General features: G+C 43.4%; 1 protein-coding gene across 5 annotated transcripts in view; it reads right to left on the minus strand.

Annotated features, from left to right (window-relative positions):
* Positions 1-4,234: 4,234 nt before the first annotated feature.
* Xpnpep3 (X-prolyl aminopeptidase 3) overlaps positions 4,235-22,520 on the minus strand; it is a 63,003-nt gene continuing 44,717 nt past the window's right edge. For all 5 annotated transcript variants that reach the window (XM_008844818.3, XM_029569160.1, XM_008844820.3 and 2 more), the window contains 6 exons: positions 19,370-19,432; positions 18,238-18,351; positions 15,345-15,430; positions 12,167-12,344; positions 9,521-9,641; positions 4,235-5,986 (listed from right to left, as the gene is read on the minus strand). In XM_008844818.3, the coding sequence (XP_008843040.1) occupies positions 5,820-5,986; positions 9,521-9,641; positions 12,167-12,344; positions 15,345-15,430; positions 18,238-18,351; positions 19,370-19,432 (729 nt within the window). In that variant the 3' untranslated portion in view covers positions 4,235-5,819. The remainder of the gene's footprint in view (positions 5,987-9,520; positions 9,642-12,166; positions 12,345-15,344; positions 15,431-18,237; positions 18,352-19,369; positions 19,433-22,520) is intronic.

Consider the following 22,520-nt stretch of genomic DNA (forward strand, 5'->3'; position numbering starts at 1 on the left):
CAAGTCTGAATCAAACCCATTGTTTTTTCCTCCCTTCAAGTGATGAGCTCATTTTGAGTTCACTATCATCATTCTGAGTACCAGTTGGTGGATATAAACTATTTTGTAGAACAAGATGCTCTTTACGTTTAAAGCTGTAAGTTGTATTAGTTACTTTTCTGTTGCTGTGATATCATGCCAAAAGCAATTTACACAATTTTGGCTTACGGTTCCAGATGAGACTACATAACATAAAGACCTGGCAACATGGCAGGAGCAGGAGGCCAGATGATCATATTTTATCTGCACACAGGAAGCAGAGAGAACAGGAAGTAGGTGAGACTATAAAACTTTTTTTTTTTTTTTGTCTTTTTGAGACAGGGTCTCCCTGTAGCCCCAGCTGTCCTGGAACTCATGATGTAGACCAGGAACTCAGGATGTAGATCTGCCTGCCTCTGCCTCCCAAGTACTGGGATTAAAGGTGTGTGCCACCATGCTGGGCAAGACTATAAACTCTTAAAACCTGTTTCCTGTGATGTACTTCCTCCAGCAAGGATGCACCTCCTAAAGGTTCCATAACCTCCCCCAACAGCACCACCAGCTGGGGACCAATTCTCATTTAAACCACTGTAAACCTCAAATACACACACCATACAGTTTTGTGTTGTTTCATTTTATATATATATATACATATTTTTTTTGGGGGGGGGGTTGAGACAGGGTCTCCCTGTAGTCCCAGCTGTCCTGGAAATATGTAGATCAGGCTGGCCTTGAACTCACAAAGATCCGCTTGCCTCTGCCTCCCAAGTGCTGGGATTAAAGGCATGTGCCACCACGCCCAGCGTTTCATTGTATATTTTAAAAGGACAGTAACAAATGCTTTCCCTTACTGGGGAACAATACACCCATTTTCAATGATTAGGGCCTTAAAAAGTAACAGCATCTTGTCCAATCAGAACTTATACAATTGCACAAAAGTCATACAAAGCATTAAGAAATGTTGACCAAGATTGCGGCTTCCTCAGGTTCGGTGGAGCATACCCTGTGAGGTCTGGAGTCCAGTGGAGACTGCTGAGCCACACAATACTGATAGAGTTCCTCAGTGACACAAAGGGAGAGACAGGAGCCCAGAACCGATGTGGCTTGTGACTGCAGGATTCTGTGATGGTGTTGGGAGTCTGATGATGCAGTCACTTTTCTTCACCCCAGAACACCTGAACATACTTTGGCTTAAAGTGCTGCCCAGTTTTAAAACTTACCCAGTCTGCTGAAATTTTGGGTTATAGATCCCACTTCAAGAAATTAAGAATTAAAAACATCAACCATGCTGAAAAAGGCTCTTCTGTGCAGGGTTCTTTATGGCACTAACACCTTGGGCCCCCACACTTCATACTCTCATTGGGCATGTTCTGGTCAGGGATGGCACGTAAGTTCCAACTCAAATTCCAACTGTTTTACTGGCAGCAGTTCCTGGAAATGTGTTACAAAAGACACTAAAGTACCAGCTGGACTGGTGGGACAGCTGACCATGCTTTACTATGAGCTGACATGGGCCCAGGAGAGGGGAAGGCAGCAGGCTTTCTACTTGCAGTCTCTGTATTAATATTTGTTCATTTTGTTCGGAAAAATGTCACTCTGTATTCCACGCTAGTCTTGAACTCAGGGCAATCCTCCTGCTTCAGTCTGAATTACTAACAAAGTCAAAGTGGGGCACATGTTATGGATGTTTGGATAAGTAAAAAAGCTGAAATTTTCTGTTTTAATGGGATAGGGCGTCTTTCTCTAGAGATTTAGCTCATTTTATGGACCTTAAGACAGAATACTTATGATGAGGGTTTTCCCTTCTGATCTTACAAAAATTAAGACGAGGACCTGGGTTTGATCTCCAGGCAAGAAAACAGGAGGCGAGGAAAGGAGGGAGGACAGATCACGACCATCAATGCTAAGAAACAGCATGTACATAAAGCTTGTCTTGCTATGTAGCCCAGGTTGGTCTTTAACCCACAAGTCTCTTACCTTTGCATCCCAAGTGCTAAGATTACAGGTGTAGGATTACAACAACTGGTCGTGCAGAGTACTTTAAAATTACATTTGTGTGTGTGTGCCCATGCATGTGTGTATTCTTTTGTCAGAGCATGAGTATGGAGGTAGGAGGACAACTTTTGGGAGTTGGTGTTCTTCCACCATGTGGGTCCTAAGACCTAACTCAAGTCATCAGGCTTGGGGGAAAGTACCTCCATGTACTGTCATCTTGCTGGCCTGTACAGAATATTTTAAGCCCCAATCAATGGTACCTTACTAATTCAAGGGACTATGAGAAGAGATACATTCTTATTTCTTTTTTTGAGACAGGGTTTCACTAAGTACTCCTGGTTGGCCTGGAACTTTCTATATAGATCAGGCTGGCCTTCAACTCACAGAGAGGCCTGCTGCTGCCTCTTGAGAGAGAGGATTACAGATATGTGCCACTGTGATCTGAGAAAATGAAGAGAAATTGTATTTCTCCTGTTGTTTTTCCAATATGAAGGCATCCCCAGGTTCCTGGTTCTGAAATAAATATAAAAATAAATACAGGCATGTGATAATGGGCATCCGACCTGCTTCCTTCATTCAAATGGTTGTCATTAATGATACAACCATCTTTCTCCAATCCAGGGAAGAAAATTTCAGGGAATGACTTTCGAAGAAGTTTTTATTTTAAATTTAAAATTGAGCTGGGGAATGTAGTTCAGGGATACAGGGTTTATTTAGCATGCGGAAGACCCTGAGTTTAATCCCAGCGTCTCAAAACAAAAACCAAAAAACCCAAACCCAACCAAACAGTTGTATGCCTTTAATCCCAGCACTGGGGGTGGGGGGGTGGGGTGGGGGGGGAGCAAGTGGATCTCTGTGAGTTTAAGGCCAGCCTGGTCTACATAGTGAGTTCCAGGCTGGCTGGGGCTACAGGGAGACCCTGTCTCAAAAACACAAAAACAAACAACAACAGAACAAGACAAAAAAGCAAGCATTAAACTTGAGACAGTGGCTGGCTGGAGTCTCATGCTACAACCCCAGGCTGAGGCAGGAGGATCAGGTCTGCTTAGAACTAAGTTATACAGTGAGACCCTGTCACAAACAAATGAAAAATCAAACATGACTTCATCTTGAAAAATCAAAAGCCCAACAAGCAACAAGCTGAAAGGCACAGTCTCAGGGAGGAAAGACTGGTGTACAAATGCATGAAACACTCATGCTCACAACTGGAAGAAATACAGCACATGGATGAGAGATTCGTGTTCAAGAAGTCCTAGCTAGGTGTGTTGGCACATACTGGTAATCTCACTGTAGGGGAGGCTGAGGCCAGGGGATCATAGGTTTCAAGGTCAGCCTGGGCTACACAGTAAAACAAAACAATTTCTACACCTTATCAGGCAGCTGTGGCACCTTCATTGTTCTCTGGATGTACGGTGTAACCTTCTGATTGAAATGGTTACTGCTCTGGTTGATCTGGGACTCAAGTCACCAGAAGTCCATGAAAACCATTCTCACCGTCAGTAACATCTGTAGAACTTTAACCAGGAGTCTGTTGCATGTTCAACTATGCTGAATACATAAAAGCCACTTAAACCTTCAGCTAGGAAGTGAATACAGAAAATGACTTCTAGGAAGAAAATAAAGTTTTTGGGGTTTTTGTTGGTCTTTTTTATTTTTTTATTTTGTATGAGTGTACTGCCTGCATGTATGTGAGTGCACCCGTGTTGTGCAACGCTGTGGAGGTCAGAAAAGGGCATCAGGTTCCCTTGGAACTGGAGTTAAGGATGGTTCAGAGTCGCCTTGTGAGTGCTGGGAGTTGAACCCAGGTCCTCTGCAAGAGCAGTCAGTGCTCTTAACCACTGAGCCATCTCTCCAGCCCTGCTGGTCTTTTTGAGACAGGGTCTCCCTTGTAGCCCTAGCTGTCCTGGAACTATGTAGACCAGGCTGTCCTTGAATTCAAAGAGATCTGCCTGCCTCTGCCTCAGGAGTGCTGGGACTAAAGGAGTGTGCCACCATATGTGGTGGAGAAGCCATAATTATGGATTTAAAATTTCTTTTCCCTTCTTTTAGAAAGTAGCCTTGGTCTAAGAACTAGAGGGAGCCAGAGGGGAGCAGCCTCCATTCTTGCTGCTCTTAGGAACTGTGGATGAGCAGTTGGGATGCCACCTGTGTTCTTTCTTGTTCTCATGTTACCTTCGTCTCCTCTGGCTTCTAGGTGTACTGTGTTTTTTCTTAAGATGGGAACTTCCTGCACTGCAGAGACTGCTAATCTAGCATGTGCTTCAATAACACAAATATGGCAGAGGGGGACCCTAGCCAGACCCTGGATTTATGCTGTAATAAACAGCATGCTTTGTGTATTGTGGGCCCACACATATTCAGGTTTAAAAATTGAACACACTGGCTCTTAGGGCTTCCCTCCATCACAGCTGCTTTTGAACAAGCCATGTGCAATAATCTAGCCCTGTTCACCATGCACACTGAGCTCTACAGTTGAATGTGATTCTGTGTTTAGGGAAACCCGACTCTGCCACTGCCATTCTTGCCTTAGCATTAGCCAGAGCTATGGGCCACAGGATGTTCACAGTACCGAATGATTCTATACTTTGATTTTTTATCAGCATTAGAAGAAATAATTGAATAAGAGGTATTTCTCAGAAAAATGAGTGCTATTATGTGTTATCATTTGTTTATATTTTTAGACGAGTTCCTACTATGTAGCTGCGGCTGGCCTGGAACTTGTGACAATCTTCCTGCCTCTGACTTGAGAGGGCTGGGATTACAAGTGTGTGTCACCATGCAGCCCGAGTGCCATTACTCTGGCTTTAACAAGGGAAACGGAAGACAGACCCTTGGCCAACACAGAGCTACAAAGTAGCTATGAAGATGGTGCATTCAAATCTACGAAGGACAGCCAGGCCAGAGGGCACACTGTAACCCTAACATTAGGGAGGTAGAGGCAGGAAGGCCAGCATCGACTACACAGTTAGTATGAGGTCAGCCTTGGCTACCTAAGACCCTGTCAAAAAACAAAAGAAAGCAACCTATAAGCGACCTGGGCAGCATAGTGAAGTTTTGTCTCAGAAGAAAAACTCACAGAGGAAGGCGGATACTGGAGAAAATGAAGATAACAAAGGGTCAAAGTCTGGATCTACTGGGGACACGCATAGACGCACAGACACACACACACAAAATAACTTTTCTTTCATCTTCTAAACACTCTTCAGATCCTGGGCAACCAAATGGCAAAAAAGGCTCAGTCTGTTTCATTGGATGGCTAGAGTTGCTGGAATCTAGACTGTGGCTGAATGGAAAGACTACAGGACACCAGGAGATATGCAAACCTGGACTATGGAGGCATACGTCATAGCTGGTACGTACTAGAATCACTAACAGGTGGCTTTTAGCACAGGCAGAGACTTTGGTGATGAGCTCAAAATATGGGCCTCACACAGTATCTTATGATATTAAGTGGATTGCAGTCGAACTGCAGAAAGGGAAGAACTGAGAAAAGAATTTTCTGTTGAAACTTGTGGACTGGAATGCATGGGCACACATAACCAATATCTTACTTTACATTTACATATTCAAATTTCCCTATCATTAATTTTTCAGAGTTAATGTCACTGAAGCTATAGCAACAGACTGTTCCAAAGTTCACTTTTCCAGTGCTACATCTACTTAAAGTGCACAGGTCCTTGCATGCAATGACACACTCATCCAGCTGCTCCACTCCCAATGGAACTTGTGTCTAATCAGTGGACTCTGACTGCACACACGCAGGGATGCCAGTCCCAAACTTAGGTTGCAAGTGAGTTACACTGGGGTCAGGAGGTCCTACTGTAGATCTGTTCAATGTCATTCATTTCTTTGGGACAATCTGCAGAAAGGACAAGAGGTGAGTCCTGAGTCACCACTACGTCATCCTCAATTCGTACTCCGAGACCCCGAAACTTCTCTGGAGCATCTCTGTCATCCTCTGGAATATAAATGCCTGAGGAACAGGAAGACAGGTATATGGTCAGTGATAGTAACTGGTGGATCTCAGGCAAGTTCACAAACTCCCTCATCTGGGGGCTGGAGAGATGGCTCAGCAGTTAAGAGTTTGGCTGCTCTTGCAGAGGACCAGGTTTGATTCCCAACATCCAAATGGTGGCTAACAACTGTCCATAACTCCAGTTCCAGGGGAATTTTACACTCTCTTCTGACCTCGGTGGGCACTGCATGACATGAGTGCACTTATGCACATGCTGGCAATATTCTCATACACATAAAATAAATAAAAATAATAAACTAGGGACTAGAGAGATGGCTCAGTGGTTAAGAACACTAACTGTTCTTGCAGAAGACCTGGGTTTGAATTCCAGCACCCACATGGCAGCTAATAACTGTCCATAACTCCAGTTCCAGGGGATCTGACAGCCTCTTCTGTCCTCTGCAGGCACTGCATGACATGGGTGCACTTACCTACATGCAGGCAATACACTCATACACATAAAATAAAAATAATAAATAAATTAAAAAAAATTAAACGAACAAAAAATACCCCCTCCCTCCCAAACTCCCTCATTTGCTCCTGATGGATCTTCACGCACTTACCCCAGTGTTGTGGATTAAGTGAAGGACTGCATGCTGCAGAGCCTGGTGCCCAATGCTCAGCCAGGTGGTTCTTATTAGCTAGGATTATCATTATGGTCATTCTGTTTGCTAGATCACAGGCTGCATATGACTGTAATGCTGATCATGATTCTGTCATAGTCTACTGGTTCAAACAAGCCACTAATTTACAGATATGTTATATATGTCAGGAACCAGCAGATTATATAGATATATCTTTCCCTGCCCAATAATCCCCTGGAGAAAGGGTATTTAGTTAAAGTATGAAGTCAGCTGTGGTGGCACACATCTGAAATTCTAGCACTTGGGAGGCTGAGGTGGGAGGATTGCTGGCAATTTGAAACTGGTCTGGGCTAGACAGTGAGTTCAAGGCCAGCTTAAAATATATAGCAAGGACCAAAAGGGGTGGGGGAGGGAGCAAGGGAGGGAAGAGGAAGAGGAGAAGTAGTATATTTAAAATGTATTAAGATATAGAGATATTAGTCAAAGCTTTAGAATTTGTCACTATAAAGCTTATTTAAAAGAGAGAAAAACCTTTAAGTTAAAAAAAAAACCCTATACATTTATGTATGACATTTTAATGTACTTTTGGAAAAATCTAGGCACCTCAGGTATTTTTTTGTTTCATTTTTATTGAGACAGGGTCCCATTTATCTGAGGTTGGCCTTGAACTCCTGCTCTTACATGCTGGGATTATAGGAATGTACCATCAGGCCTGGCTTCTAGGCCCTCTTCCTAATCTTCAATTTAGTCAGCTTCCAGGTCTTCACACAGAGAAGCTGCAAACTTCTTCAGATAATGTGAGATAAAAAGATCAGCAATAGAAACCAGAGTTACAATGTGAGGAAGCACTGCATGTATCCATTTACTAATTAGATGGGACCAAAAAGCATCTAATGCCACACAGAACACCAATACTGGTTCAGAGGGTGGCAAGAAGACACCTCTCACTGGACATGGTGATGAAAACCTTTAATCCCAGCAGGCAGATCTCTGGGAGATCGAGGCCAGCCTGGTCTACATAGAGAATCCAGCAATGGTTACAGGGAGACCATCTAACAAAAAGACAAAAAAACCCCCCAAAAACAACAACAACAACAACCAAAAAAGCATTTCTCAGTTGGGTGTGGTAACACATGCTTTCAGTGCCAGCACTTGGCACTTGGAAGGCAGAGGCAGGTGGATCTCTGAGATGGAGGCCAATCTGATCTACATAGCGAGTTCCAGGCCAGCTAGAAATACAGGGAAATCCTGTCTCCAAAAAGGCAAAACGAAAGACACTTCTCAGTTCAGCATGATGGTAGAGAAAGGCTGTTCCATAACTCCAGTTCCAGGAGACCAAGATCCTTTTCTGTCTTCCATGGGCATTACATGACATGGGTGCACTTACATACACGCAGGCTATACACTCATACACATAAAATAAAAATAAATAATTAAAAAAAACAAAAATTAAAGCCATTCCAGAGCAGCTTCCTTATGCAGCAGATGGTGATTAGCGTAGAGACCCGTAACTGGCCAATGTGCAGAGAGTAAGAGGCTGCAGAGTGCTTAGCCCTGAGTAGGAGAAACTTCTACCTGCTAAGGCTCAGGGATCATTGTGGAAAAGGGAGCAGAAAGATTCTAAGAATCAGAGATGGTGGAGGAATACAAAGAAAAAATTTTCCAACAGATAGGCAGTTTCTCATATGAACTCAAAACAATGGTGACCACATGCTCAAGTCCCACATAAGCTCAAGTCAGACAAAATCCCAGCACTGACGTGAGAAAGTGGGTAAGAAACTCAAACCCTCCCTGAGGAACTACTGGCAACTGATGGTTGCTGGGAGGGGGAGAGTCAGTCTTGTTTAAGGGTATGCCTCTTGGTAGGTTAACTAGGCTCGAGTGGATGGGCCCATACCAAAGAGCATTTGGGACACAAGTTTGATTCTATAGTGCCCCCACCTGGGTGTGTGTGTGTGTGTGTGTGTGTGTGTGTGTGTGTGTGTGTGTGTGTGTGTGTGTGTGTGTGTGTGTGTGTGTGTGTATGTGTGCAATAAAATGTGTGTGTGTGTGTGTGTGTGAAAATAAAGCATATGAAAACTGGGAATAGTAAAGAGTGCTTGAGGAGGGAGGGAATCAATGAGGGAATCAATATAGTATGAAATTCACAAAATAAAGCTATTTCTCAGCCACAATTTACCTAATTTTGAGATTAAAATACTTGAACTCTAAACTCGAGTCTGCTTTCACAATGCAAATTTCTGTAGTGTCTAAAGTAATTTCTTATACTATTGCCCTTTGCACACACTGTGGCCACTTCATTTCCTCATTCTGCCCAAAAGGCACTGACTAGAGTCAGGTAATTTACAAGTTTTTGTGATACTTGAGAAAAGTCCTGCACAGGACAGAGGGATGATGGTGGGTAGTTCATCATAGGAGGCAGGTGTTGCAACTCTCTGGCACAAATTGGCCCTGGCAAAGGCAGGGTTAAAAAAGGATCTATTTCTTTTTTTTTTTTTTTTTTTTTTTTTTTTTGTCTTTTTGAAGCAGGGTCTCCCTGTAGCCCCAGCTGTCCTGGAACTCACTATGGAGACCAGGCTGGCCTTGAACTCAGAGATCCACCTGCCTCTGCCTCAACCCTGCTGGGAGTACAGGTGTGCGCCACCACACCCGGCTAGGGATCTATTTCTTAATATTGACTTGCAGAAAGTATTCACCATCTGTTGTTTATTGGAGGAGTCAAATTAAACAAATTGTGTGATGTTTAATAAGAAAACTAAAGATAAATCTAAAACAGGTACCTTCTAACATTGGAGGGACCCTCCCCTACCTACCATGCATCTAATTTAATTATGTTGGATAGTAAAATCAGCAATATTTACCTTCAAGTATATGTCATGAGAGTCAGAGTTGCTAACCCCTTCCTTACCAGGCTCAATTGTGATCACCATGCCAGGTTGCAGAGGGAGGGAACGAGGCATGTCTGGGGTGTCATGGACATCCATCCCAAGGTAATGGCCAACATGGTGAGGGCAGTATTTCCGAGCAGCCTGGAAAAGAGAATTACCACAGTACTATTAGTACAATGACCTCTTTTTAAAACAATCTTAAAAAGTATTTATTTATTTGTGTGGAGGTGAGGGCTGTGCACATATGGAGGTCATAGGAAAACTTGTAGGCACTGGTTTTCTCCTGCCATGTGGGTCCCAGGGACTGAACTCAAGCCATGAGGCTTGGTTGGAAGTATCTTTACCTGATGAACCTCCTAACTGGCCAGAACAATGACCTCTTTTTGTTTTTGGTCTTTTTGTGATAGAGTCTCCCTGTGGAACTCATTATACAGACCAGGCTGGCCTCAATCTCACAAAGATCCGCCTGCCTCTGCCTCCCAAGTGCTGGGACTAACCCTTAAGCCACCACCTGGCTTCAGGAAAATAACTCCTAAAAGAAATCTGGGCATAAAGTGCTGTGGTGCCGGCACCATTCCCTGTTCCTACCACCTAGATTTAACCTATTCCTAGATTAAGTGTAAGAGACCAGATAAACTGTAACTTCTTCAGTGGTGGTGGTAGTGGTGTTTGTGTGTGTATGCAATATGCTTGTGCAAGTGTGCAAGCCCATGTGTGTGCCTACAGAGACCACAAGTCAACACAAGTTGTCTGCACATATGTAAGTGCACCCATGTTCAGCCAGAAGACGGTGTCTGATCCCTTGGAACTGGAGTTATCAATGGTTGTTAGCCACATGTGGGTACCGGGAACCAAACCTGGGTCTTCTGTAAGACCAGCCAGTGCTCTTAACCAAGGAATTATCTCTCCAGTCCCTCCACCTTATTTTTTGAGACAGTCTCTCACTAGTTGGCTAGATTAGCTGGTGAGCAAGCCCCCAGGATCTTCCTGTCCCTCCTTCCCAATGCGGGGATTACAGATGCACGCCACCATACCTAGTGTCCTGAGTGCTGGGATTAAAAGTGTGCCCTACCACACCTGGCCCACACTTAGTGTTTTTTTTTTTTTGTTTTTTGGTCTTTTTGAGACAGGACCTCCCTGTAGCCACAGCTGGCTTGGAACTAGATTATGTAGACCAGGCTGGCCTTGAACTCAAGAGATCCACCTGCCTTTGCCTTGAGAGTGCTGGGATTAAAGGCATGTGCCACCATGCCCAGCCTTTTATGTGGGTGCTGGGGATGCAAACCCAGGTGCCCACTCTGGAATAGAAGCACTTCACCCACTGAGCCATCGCCATCATGGCTAAAAAACTGACATTTCTTACATGGCTGTGCAGCTGGCATCCTCTTTCCATCTTACCATCCACCATTAAATCTGTGATACACAGGCCGTGTAGAGGAAAACCCAGAAATGACAGTGACAAATGAGAATCTTTGGGCTGGTGATATGGCTAAGTGGTACTTACCTGCCACGTGTGAAGTCTTTAGCTAGCTCCTCTGAGAAAAATATCTTTTTTGAGAGGAGGAAAGCTATGTTATAACTGTTAATTTCCCAATTTACACATTTCAAAAAAGAAAAGTATGGGCCTGGAGAAATGGTTCAGTGGTTACAAGTACTGGCTATTCTTGCAGAGGACCCACGTTTGGTTGCCAGCAAACACGACAGCTAATAAGGACCAATAACTCCAGTTCCAAGGTATCCAATGCCTTTTTCTAACCTCTGTGGATACTGCATGACACAGTACACTTGTACTCAATACACATAAAATAAGTAATTTTTAATAAAGGAAGATACAAAACACATGAGCTGGATGTAGAGGTGCATGCTTGTAACTCTAACACTTGGAAGGTGGAAGCAGGACAGTCAGCAGTTCAAAGTCATCCTCAGCTGTGAGTTCAAGGCCAGCCTGGCTATGAGACCATGCTTCCAAAAAATACAACAAAATACGATACAGTAAAAAAAGATAAATTTCACATATCTCTCTTACAGAGCCTATTCTGCAAACCCTAAATATCCCACAGCAAATTGTCGAGGCAAAATTATTGTGCATTTAGCAGCTTGGATTTTTCTGTTAATAAAGACGTGTTGGCTTGAGCAACACGGAATCTATAGCTTCTTTTCTATTGCATAGGAATCCTGGTAATCTAAGCTTGGAGGTGAAGACACCTAATGCCTATATGGTTAGGCTACTTAGAATCTTAGGCTCAGGTTTTGTGATTATAATGGATACCAACACACTATACTGCAGACAAAACTCATGAAAGATGGAGCCCTTGGACATTTTGCGGAAGTCTCAATAATGTAACTGAAACAATAAACAGCCTCCCTTCTGACCTCCAGAATCCCCAGGAAATGATTAAGAGTTAACGTCTCCTTTTTTGTGTCCCTTTCCATCCTGCCTATATCAGATTTCATTTTGTTTAGTGGGTTCTACAGCAGGTAATGAATCAGAGTGTGCTGCCACCTTCTGGAAGAAACAAGTATCAACTCCCTTTGTTTTAATCCATGTGAAGCTAAGTCCCTCAGAACTGTAAAGACATCTAAATCTACTTAGCTTCATTAGGTAGGGCAAAAATTGCACACCATTTAGGTGTTCTTGAGAATTGGGGTTAAGAGAAGGGAAGTACCTTGAAGGCGTTTTCCTTGCTGGTCTTCATGATCCCCAGCTCCTTAAGCTTCTGGCCCATCAGTGTCAGCATCATGCTGTAGATGTTCTCCAAGCTTGTCCCAGGGGAGCAGAGTGTCAAACATGCTCTCTGGATCTCCAGAACAGCTTCATAGAGTTCTGCCTGAGGTGAAGTGAATCTGAAGACAAGAAAGGCAAAGAATGTTAACTATGTAATCAGATCCTCAGGCTAGGGAGCAGGTGCTTGACATACTAAGCCCTCACTCCAGTCCCTTCAATAGGATCTTTTTAAAATTTATTATTTTATTATTTTATGTGTATGCATGTATTGCCTGCATGCAGGTAAGTGTACCCGTGTCACGCAATGCCCGTGGAGGTCAGAAGAGGCTGTCAGATCCCTTGGGACGGGACTAGAGTTATGGACAGTTGTTAGCTGCCATGTGGGTGCTGGGATTTGAACCCTGGTCTTCTGCAAGAACAGTCAGTGTTCTTAACTGCTGAGCCATCTCTCCAGCCCCCCTTCAATAGTATCTTAAGGTGGAAATTTCATCATTGATTTAAAAGTTTTCTTCCTTTTTTTTCTTCCTAGTGCTAAGTTTGAACCCAGAGTCTTGCCTACCAGGCAAGTGCTCTACCATTTTCCTTTCTAATTTAAACATTTAAACTTCTACGTTGGGCATGGTGGTAAAGTACTCCAATTCCAAAATTCAACAGGCTGAGGCAGAAAGATTGCAAGTTTAGGCCAGCCTGGCCTACATAGTAAGTTTGAAGCTAGCCTGGGTTATGTAGTGAGATCCTGCCTCAAAACAAAAATTATAAATTTCTGCTTCTACTGCATCCCACAAATGTTTCTATGTAGCGTTTTAATCACTGCTCCATCTGAAATATACTCTACTTTCCTTCACTGTTTCTTTGTTCCACAAGTTATGCAGAATGCATTCACTAGTTTCTGTTTTTGTAAAATTATTTATGTCATTCTCTGCAGCCCTATTTGTAGATTTTTAAAGATTTTATTTATTTAAATCATGTGTGTATGCAAGTATGGTGCCTTCAGAGCCCAGAAGAGGGTGATGGATCCCTAGTTAGAATTACAGGCAATTGTGAGCTGCCTGGCATGTGTGCTGGGAACCAAACTTGGGTCTATGGAAGAGCAAAAAGACACCTGAGCCATCTCTCCAGCTCTACTACTTGGAGATTTAAAAATCTATTTGATCTCTGGGCATGGTGGTGCACACCTTTAATTCCAACAGAGGCAGGTGAATTTCTTTGAGTATGAGGCCAATGAGAGCTATTAAGTGAGACCCTGTCTCAAAGCAGCAACACCACAAATCTATTTTATTGTTATGATTTTTCTGATCTGTAATCAGATACACTCCACTGGCCCAGTGATTTGCCTAATTTATTTCCACTATAGCCAGAGAACACACTTGGTAAGACTTCAGCCTTTTAATCAATTTTTTTTTAGACAGGGTTTCATTAACCGTGACCAGGAACTCAGAGATGTAAATCTACCTGCCTCTGCCTCCTGATAATTAAAGGTGTGTGCCACCACACCCATCCGAAGACTTCAGGCTTTTGAAATCCATTGAACCTGGCAAACATTCTAACTTAGTGAATGTTTTCTATAGGTTTGAAAAGAATGAGATCTATAGTTGTTGGGCCTGATCTTTTTGCATACTTTTCCTATAAATTAACAAGATTGTGAAAATCTCCAGTAAGTGGGGCTGTGTATTTCTCTTAACTTTTTTCAGCTTTGCTTTGTGTAGTTTGCAGCTGTTTGAGGGACCAACACATTCATAATTGATAACATTTCAAGACACACTGACTCTCATCATCAGGCAAGGTTCCTTTTTTGATAGAAAGCTCATGTGGGAGCTGGAAATCAAACCCAGGATCTCTACAAGAACAGCCAGTGCTCTTAACAGATAAGCCATCTCTACAGTTCCTCCCCGCCCCCCAGTATTTACCTTTACTTTTATTTATGTTTTTGTCTTTTTGAGACAGGGTCTCCCTGTAGCCCCAGGTGGCCTGGAACTTACTATGTAGACCAGACTGGCCTTGAACTCAAAGATATGCCTGCCTCTGCCTCCCAAGGCTAGGATTAAAGGCGTGCGCCACCACACCCTGCCCCTAATATTTTTTTAAGCATTCCATTTTAAGATCTTTATTGGCTTCTTAGCTATACTTATTTGAATTAATTAAAAAAAATTTGTTATTTTTATTTTATGTGTATGCGTGTATTGTCTGCATGTGTCATACAATGCCCAAGGAGGTCAGAAGAGGCTGTCAGATACCCCGGGACTGGAGTTATGGACAGCTGCCAGCTGCTATGTGGGTGCTGGGTATTTGAACCCGGGTCTTCTGTAAGAACAACCAGTACTCTTAACCACTGAGCCATCTCTCAAGCCCCTTGAATTATTTTTTTCTGGTTGTTTTAGGAGTTATGTTCTTCTGAAGAGTGATTTTCTTTGGTTAGATTCCAACCACAAACTGTTTTCAAAGAGAAACAACTAAAATTCATCTTCCAGCTGCTGGCATGTTGATGGGCATCTTAGTGCCTTCCCTAAACAAAGCTTAGTGATCACTCAACAATTTCTGAGTATTTTGTTGCAGAGGGCTCACACTTTCTAGTCCTTCTCTTCAAGAATTTCCCCCATTGTTCCAGTTGTCTGATCAGCACCTAAGTCTGCTGTCTGCCATTTTGAGCTGGAAAAACTGGCTTTATGTTGGCAAAGCACTATGGATTAGAGGATGCCTCCTGGCAGAAAACCCTCATCACTAAATTTATCCATTCTAGTTCTTTTCAAAGATTCACAGTGAAGTAGAAGCTCCCTGGTGCCTTCCAATTGCATTATCTGTGGAGTATTAATGCAACCAAGATAACTTACTGTACCTTAAACACTACCTTTGTAAGCAAAAGAAAAGCTACCACCACCATCAAAGAAAACCGAAATACCAAATACCAAAAAAGTGCATGTGATATGAACGTTACATCGTTTGAGAGCTTTACTATGTTATGTAAGGAATAAAACAGCCAACAACACTGAGCAGCTCTGCAAAGACAGTTAACCTGACCTAGAAGAACTCCTCATCTTGCTTTGTCATTCCAGATCTATCTCTACCCCAACTCAAATCCTAAGCAGTCAGTAACAGGGCATGTTATGCCATAAAAGCCCTACCTGCCATTGACAGGCCAGGTGCGGGTGATGTCACTCACATAGCAGGAAGACTCGCAGCCTCCATCTAGAAGCACCATCTCACCATCCTGGAACAAAGTAAAAAAGGTGAAAGCCAAGATCTCACAACCGGGAGTTGCTTTTTGTTGTCTAAAATAAGCCTTCAGGGCTGGTGAGACAGCTCAGTGGGTAAGGGGCATTTGATGTGCCAGTCCAATGACCTTTTGATCTGCAGAACCCACACAACAGGAGAGAACTGGCTCCACAAATGTGTCCTCTGACCTCCACATGTGCACCGAGGCATGAGCACAACTGCACATACATCACATACACACAACAATAATGAAATTTAAAACATATGCCTTCTGTGGATCTCTGTGAGATCAAGGCTAGCCTGGTCTACATAACAAGTTCTAGGTCAGCTGGGGCTACAGGGAGACCCTGTCTCAAAAAGACCAAAAAAACAAACAAACAAAAAATACCAATAAAAAAAAAAATAGTAGTTGCATTGAGGCAAAACAGAGGGAATGTGTCTTGGCTGCCCAGGGACTGCAAAGACACTAGTAATGTTTTTCTTGATGGTTGTTTATTTTTTCTTGACAGAGGGTCTTCTGGTCTAATCCAAGCTGGCCATGAACTCACAATCCTCCTGCCTCTGCCTCCTGAGAGCTGGGATTACAGGTGTGGGTAACCATGTCCAGAACATTTTATTTTTTAAATAGTACATTACATGTTAAATATCATTAATATACATTTCACAATGAAAAAAAGGACATTGTATTAATGATGTGAAAAGTTGTTTGGTTTCTTCTTCTCCTTTTTTTCCCTTTGATCTTTTTGAGACTAGGTCTCCCTGTAGCCCCAGCTGGCCTGGAACTCGCTATGTAGACCAGGTTGGCCTTGAACTCACAGAGATCCACCTGCCTCTGCCTCCCAAGTGCTAGGATTAAAGGCGTGTGCCACCACACCCAGCAGTTTCTTCATTTAAAAAAATTTTTTTAAATTATTATTTTTATTTTATGTGTATGAATGTATTGCCTACATGTATGTAAGTTCACCCATGTCATGCAATGCCGGCAGATGTCAGAAAAGGGCATTTGAGTCTCCTGGAACTGGAGTATGGACAGATATTAGACGCTATGTGTGTGCTAGGAATTGAACCTGGGTCCTTTGCAAGAGCAGTCAGTACTTAGTACTTTTTTTTTTGGTTGTTTTTGAGACAGGTCTCCCTGTAGCTACAGCTGGCCTTGAACTCACAGAGATCTGCCTGCCTCTGCCTCCCGAGTGCTGGAATTGCTGGGATTAAAGGCATGCTCCACCACACCCTGTAATTATGTCTACTTTAAAGCTTAATGAACAGAATCATGGTCTGGTAGTTTTTCCTTTGGCTTAGTTCATCCCTCCTCCCCTTGGCACATGCCAAGTGTTCTACCACTTAGCTACATGCTCAGAGTCCCACCATCCACTTTTCTTTTTACTTTTATTTTAAACAACAACCTATCAAAGAAACAAACAAAAAGACAAACAAAGACTCACTATCAAGTGAGTGCTTAACAGAGGCGTTCCCCTCGAGAACGTTTTTCACTATTTCAGGGACATTTCAGGGACGGGTTAGTTTTCCCTGGAGGGCTAGATAGAAGACATTTTATAGTCTGTGACCTTCTCTATTTCTAGAATGATTTAACTTGCCACCGCTGTGGTGGGAAAAGCTGTGTTTGAATGAAACTTACACAAACAGGTGGCAGGCTGGATTGGGCCTTAGGGTGACAACACTGGTCCTATTATTAGACCTGGGCAACAGTTATCAGGGAATTCACTTTATAACTACTTCTTCTTCTTGGTGTTGAGTGCTATGTGTGGTCTGTGCACATGGCACCTGCAGAGGTCAGAGGCAGGGTTGGGCGTCCTGCTCTGTCACTTTCTGCCTTATTCTTTGGTGACAAGGTCTTTCATTGAATCTGGGGCTAGCCCGGAGCCAGCACTCCCAGTGATCCTCTGTCTCTGTCCCCCACAGTGCTGGTGTGACCACTGTCATGCTCAGCACTTTTACACCAGCACTTTTACAACACTGGTTGTTCTTGCAGAAGACCTGGATTCGAATCCCAGCACCACATGGCAGATAACAACTGTCTGTAACTCCAGTTCCAGGGGATCCGACGGCCTCTTCTGTCCTCTGAGGGCATTGCATGACACGGGTGCACTTACCTACATGCAGGCAATACATTCATACACATAAAATAAAAATAATAAATAAAATATTTAAAAAAGTAGATAACTAAAGGCTAAAGATGTAATTCAGTGGTAGAGTTTATGCTTAGTGAGTATGTGCAAGGGCCTGTGTTCCAGCTCAGCCTCAGCACCACTGGGAAAAAGAAAAGAAAGAAAGAAAGAAGGAAGGAAGGAAGGAAGGAAGGATGGAAGGAAGGAAGGAAGGAAGGAAGGAAAGAAAAAGAAAAAAGGAAAGGAAGGAAGGAAGAGAGAGAGAAAAGCAAAAGCCTGGTGTGGTGGCATATGCCTTAACTTCAGCCCTTGAAAGACTAAGGCAGGAGGACTGAATTCCTCCTCAGCCTAGGCTACACATTGACACCCTGCCTCAAAGTCAAAATAAATAATAAATAAAGCAAGTAATTAACTGACTTTAGACTCTTATCTGTGTATTAATGACTTGCAAATTTTGCATTTATCTTCCTCATCCATTAAGCAAGTATGCTAATAACTTTTAATCTAACAGGGCAAGTGCAAGGACCTAATGAAATCATATCCATAAAACCACTTAATAAATAATAAAGTGCTTTTCAAGTGGCAGTTAATCTGTGAAAGCAGAAGGTTAGTGTTTCTTATTTTCTCCTGGAGCATCTGGACCTCATGAGAGCAGGAGCAAGGGCATCTTGAGCACCTTGATGAGCTGATTATTCTTCACATAGTGCAAAGTGTTTGACCGACTGCCTCCAGCAACCACAGGTGGGTAGGCTAAGATGTCCGCACCTCGGGCTCGGCACTCGAATTCAAACTGTGAAAACAAAGTATGAAAACGTTTCTGTAGAGCCGTCTTCAACAGCTGGGAACTCCACACCAGCACTTGCTAAATGTCATTAGAGGATGCTACTCAAATCCCACCGAACGTTTAATGCCACGGTTTCAGCACACTCCTGTGATTCTCACCTTATATATTCTAGTCTATAAATACAGCCCTGTCATTCAACTTTATTATTTTTTTTGAGACAGGATCTCATGTAGCACAGGTTGGCCTCAAACCTATAATGTAGTTGAGGATGACCTTGAGATCCTGACCCTGTGTCCACTTCTCAAATGCTAGAATTATAGACATGTACTGAACACCCAGCTTCAACTTTATTAAATCTCCCATGATTTTCAAATAAAGTTCAGAAGAGGACAGAATATCCTTGAAGGATGAGTCCAGAGACATAACACGCAAAGTTATTCCTAGTTACACAATAATATGGTTATACTTTTGCTTTTTTTTTTTCCCTTTGGGTCTTTTTCAGACAGGGTCTCCCTATAGCTCCAGCTGTCCTGGAACTCACTATGTAGACCAGGCTGGCCTTGAACTCACAGAGATCCGCCTGCCTCTGCCTCCCAAGTGCTGGGATTAAAGGCGTGCGCCACCACAACAGGCATGGTTATACTTTTAACAATAGCTCTACATTAGTAATTTCAGCTGCCCAAATACCTGCTGACCTAGATGTTCTGGATAAGTGGAAAACAATGCTGGGAAAAGCATAAATTCTGCCAACTGCACTACACTCTGGAGGTAGCTCCACTGGCTCCATGCAGTGGAACCTCAGGCTCGCCTTCCTTCACATTTACTCAACGCAGTATTCCCATTTTCTTTCCATTGGCTCTGCTTCGCATTCTTGACTTCTAGCACTGCACGCTTCAGACTCTTCTGCTAGACTAACATTCATGTTAGAGAAGGACATGCCATCACTACTAGAGCCTGCAAGCCAGGCCAGTGAATTCACCACACACCAGGACCCAACAGGACCTTTCAACCACTTGAAGCTCACCTTTGCATAAAGAAAGGCTTCGTCCACAGGGGCTTTACTAGCACACATGGTCTCTATGAAAGCCTGCGAAGAGAAGAGAGGATTAACTGAGTCTCATTTGAGCTGTTACTTAAACATCTGAAATGCTGGAGTTCAAACAAAAAGCAACCCCTTGCCTCAACTCACCCCATTGTCAACCTGAAGCTGTGACCAACTGATATCATACCAATTTCTGGAGGGAAAAAAACTATTGCTCGCTGGAATATTTGGCTGGTGTTAGGGCACCGACCTTCTCATTCAGAGTACAAACTGTATGCTTAAGTAAGCAATCTGGAAGCTGCTATGGTTGGAACTGTGGTGTCCCCTCCAAAACTCAGGTGGAACCTAGTCACTGGGCTGCAGCTTCCTGAGTGCTTTCTTCTCTTACAGAGGACCTGAGCTTGGTTCCCAGTACCCACATGGTCGTTCACAATGCCTAGCTCCAGGAGATCCAACATCTTCTGGCCTTCATGGGCACCCATACACATGTGGCACACACACAGATACAGAGTGTGTAAATTGCAGGAGAGTCTTAAGTTTCATAGAGGAAGCCATAAAAACATAAATTCCTTAGAGTGGCTAACTGGCCCTAAAGTGGCAGCCTGGCCTTGTTCAAGCCTTATCAACTGATCACTCCCTGGACTGAGGGAGACTATTTATGGAGCCAATCTGTCTCCTTAAGTGCTACAGATAATTCTGCCCTGCCTGAGAAAATAATCTTGGGAAGACCCTCAGGCACTCCAAGGACACCAGACCCTGGCACTGAGTCAGCTTCGGCAAGCTGCAGCTGTGTTCAACACAGTTCCTGTATCAGTCCAAACTGCTCCACTTTTCTTGGCAGAGGCCTGTTTTCCATGGACGGCTTCTGTGCTTTGCTGTGTTCTCTAAATAAAAGGAACACATTCCTTGCTTGTGGCAGGTCTGGCTCTGACTCTTATTTCTAAACTTTGAACTCCTTCCTTTTTCTGCTCTCCTAATTCTAACACACACAATATACATAAATAAAAATAACTCTTAAAATAAAAGAACCTAAATCCTCATGGGGTGGTAATTAAGGTTAGGTCTGTGGAGACCTGATTAAATCTCAAGGACTGCACCTCCACAGATGGGATTAGCAACCTTTCTCTTTGTGGCCCTTCTGCCTTATGAGGATTCCAGCACCATCTATGAAGAATGGGTCCAGACACTGGACCTGTTGTCACTCAGATCAGTCCTTCCAATTCTCCAGAAGTGCAAGGAAATAAATAGCTGTTGTCAAACAAGCAAGGCACTCTCAGATATTTCGTTATAATACTACAAATGACTTAAAAACATTTGCAATCTTTCCTTTAAGTGTCAGGTATGGTTATGAGGAGTGGAGGAGACAGCTCCCACCAGCCTTCCCACCACAGCCATGCTGGTCATCACACAGCAGTTTCTGGGAGGACGTTATACAACCAGGGCACTGAGCCTGGAAGAACACATTTGTAATTTATATACTAAGATACTATAGCCCCTCTGTGCCAAACTATGGACTGAATGATCTAATCTATGGCAGGGTTTCCCAATTTCAGCACTTTTTTTTGGTCTTTTTGAGACAGGGTCTCCCTGTAGTCCCAGCTGACCTGGAACTCCCTATGTAGACCAGACTGGCTTTGAACCCATAGAGATCCACCTGCTTCTGCCTTCCAAATGCTGGGATTAATACAGCACTATTAAAAAATTACATCTGCCAGGTGTGGTAGCACATACTTTAACCCCAGTAGAGGCAGGTGGATATCTGTGAGCCCCAGCCTGGTCTACATAGTGAGTTCAAAAACAAACAAACAAACAAACAAAAAACAAAAAACCCCTTTATTGTGTGTGTGCATGCACACGTGCACTCATGTGGAGGTTAGAGGACAATCTGTGGGAGTCAGTTGTCTCTTTCCATCATGTGGGTCCCAGGGATTGAACACAGATAGTCCTGTTGGGCAGCAATCACCTTTACTCACTGAACCATCTTGATGGCCTGAATTTCAGCACTATTGGCAACTAGAGCCACATAATCCTTTGTTATAAGGAGCTGCCCAATTCAAGGCAGGCTGTCAATAGCACTCTGCAATTGTGTGACATGGCACCTTCTTGACTACACCATGTTACAGTTTAGGCTGACTCTAGCCTCTGAAATTATCAGGCAGTTGGCCCGAGGTATGGGAACACATGTCATCAGGACCCCAGTTGTCTTGGAAACAGGTCAATGTGTCCTGGAGTGCACCTGCTAACTGCAGATTTATGGCTTCTGTAGGTTATGCTTGGCTTGTTCTTGCAAAATAGCAATAGTTGCTTAATAGAATAGAAATTAAGGGGGCTCTCCACCTGTAAGCTTGGTAACTTAAACTTTTCACCCTTGGTTATAGTTTCTTGGTGTAAAAGCTTACCATAGAGATGGCTCAGGGCTACACTCTTGGGTTCTGACACCCTAGTGTAGTAGCCACTGGCCTGCAAGATTTTCATTCAGCAAAACTTTGTCTGAGTGGTCTTCTCTGGTGAAGCACCTCATAACGATTGTGATCAGCAGATACTGCCCACATATCTCTAGGAGAGGACAAGACTCCCACTGAGAACCACTGGTCTGCAATACTAATTCCCTGTGACAGCCACACCTTATGTGTGTTTCTTTTCTTTCTTTTTTTTTTTTTTTTCCAGTCTTTTTGAGACAGGGTCTTCCTGTAGCCCCAGCTGTCCTGGAACTCACTATGTAGACCAGGCTGGCCTTGAACTCACAGAGACCCGCCTGCCTCTGCCTCCCAAGTGCTGGGACTACAGGCATGTGCCACCACGCCTGGCTGCATTTCTATTAAAAAAAAAATTATCTATTATTTTTATGTGTATATTCCCTGCATATAGGTAAGTACACCCATGTCATGCAATGCCTGAGGAGGAGAGAAGAGGCTGTCAGATCCCCTAGAACTGGAGTTATGGACAGTTGTTAGCTGCCATGTGGGTGTTGAGATTTGAACCCAGGTCTTCTGCAAGCACATTGTTCTTATGCACTGAGCCTTCTCTCCAGTCCCGTGCGTTTCTGTTTTTAGAGGCCAAAAATGTTGCAAATACTTGGGAGCTTTTATCTAATCCTTAAAAGATTTTAGGGTTATCTCTTCAGAAGATGGGA

Source organism: Nannospalax galili, unplaced genomic scaffold (assembly GCF_000622305.1).
Source record: "Nannospalax galili isolate Female #2095 unplaced genomic scaffold, S.galili_v1.0 scaffold180, whole genome shotgun sequence".
Classification (NCBI taxonomy): Eukaryota; Metazoa; Chordata; class Mammalia; order Rodentia; family Spalacidae; genus Nannospalax; species Nannospalax galili.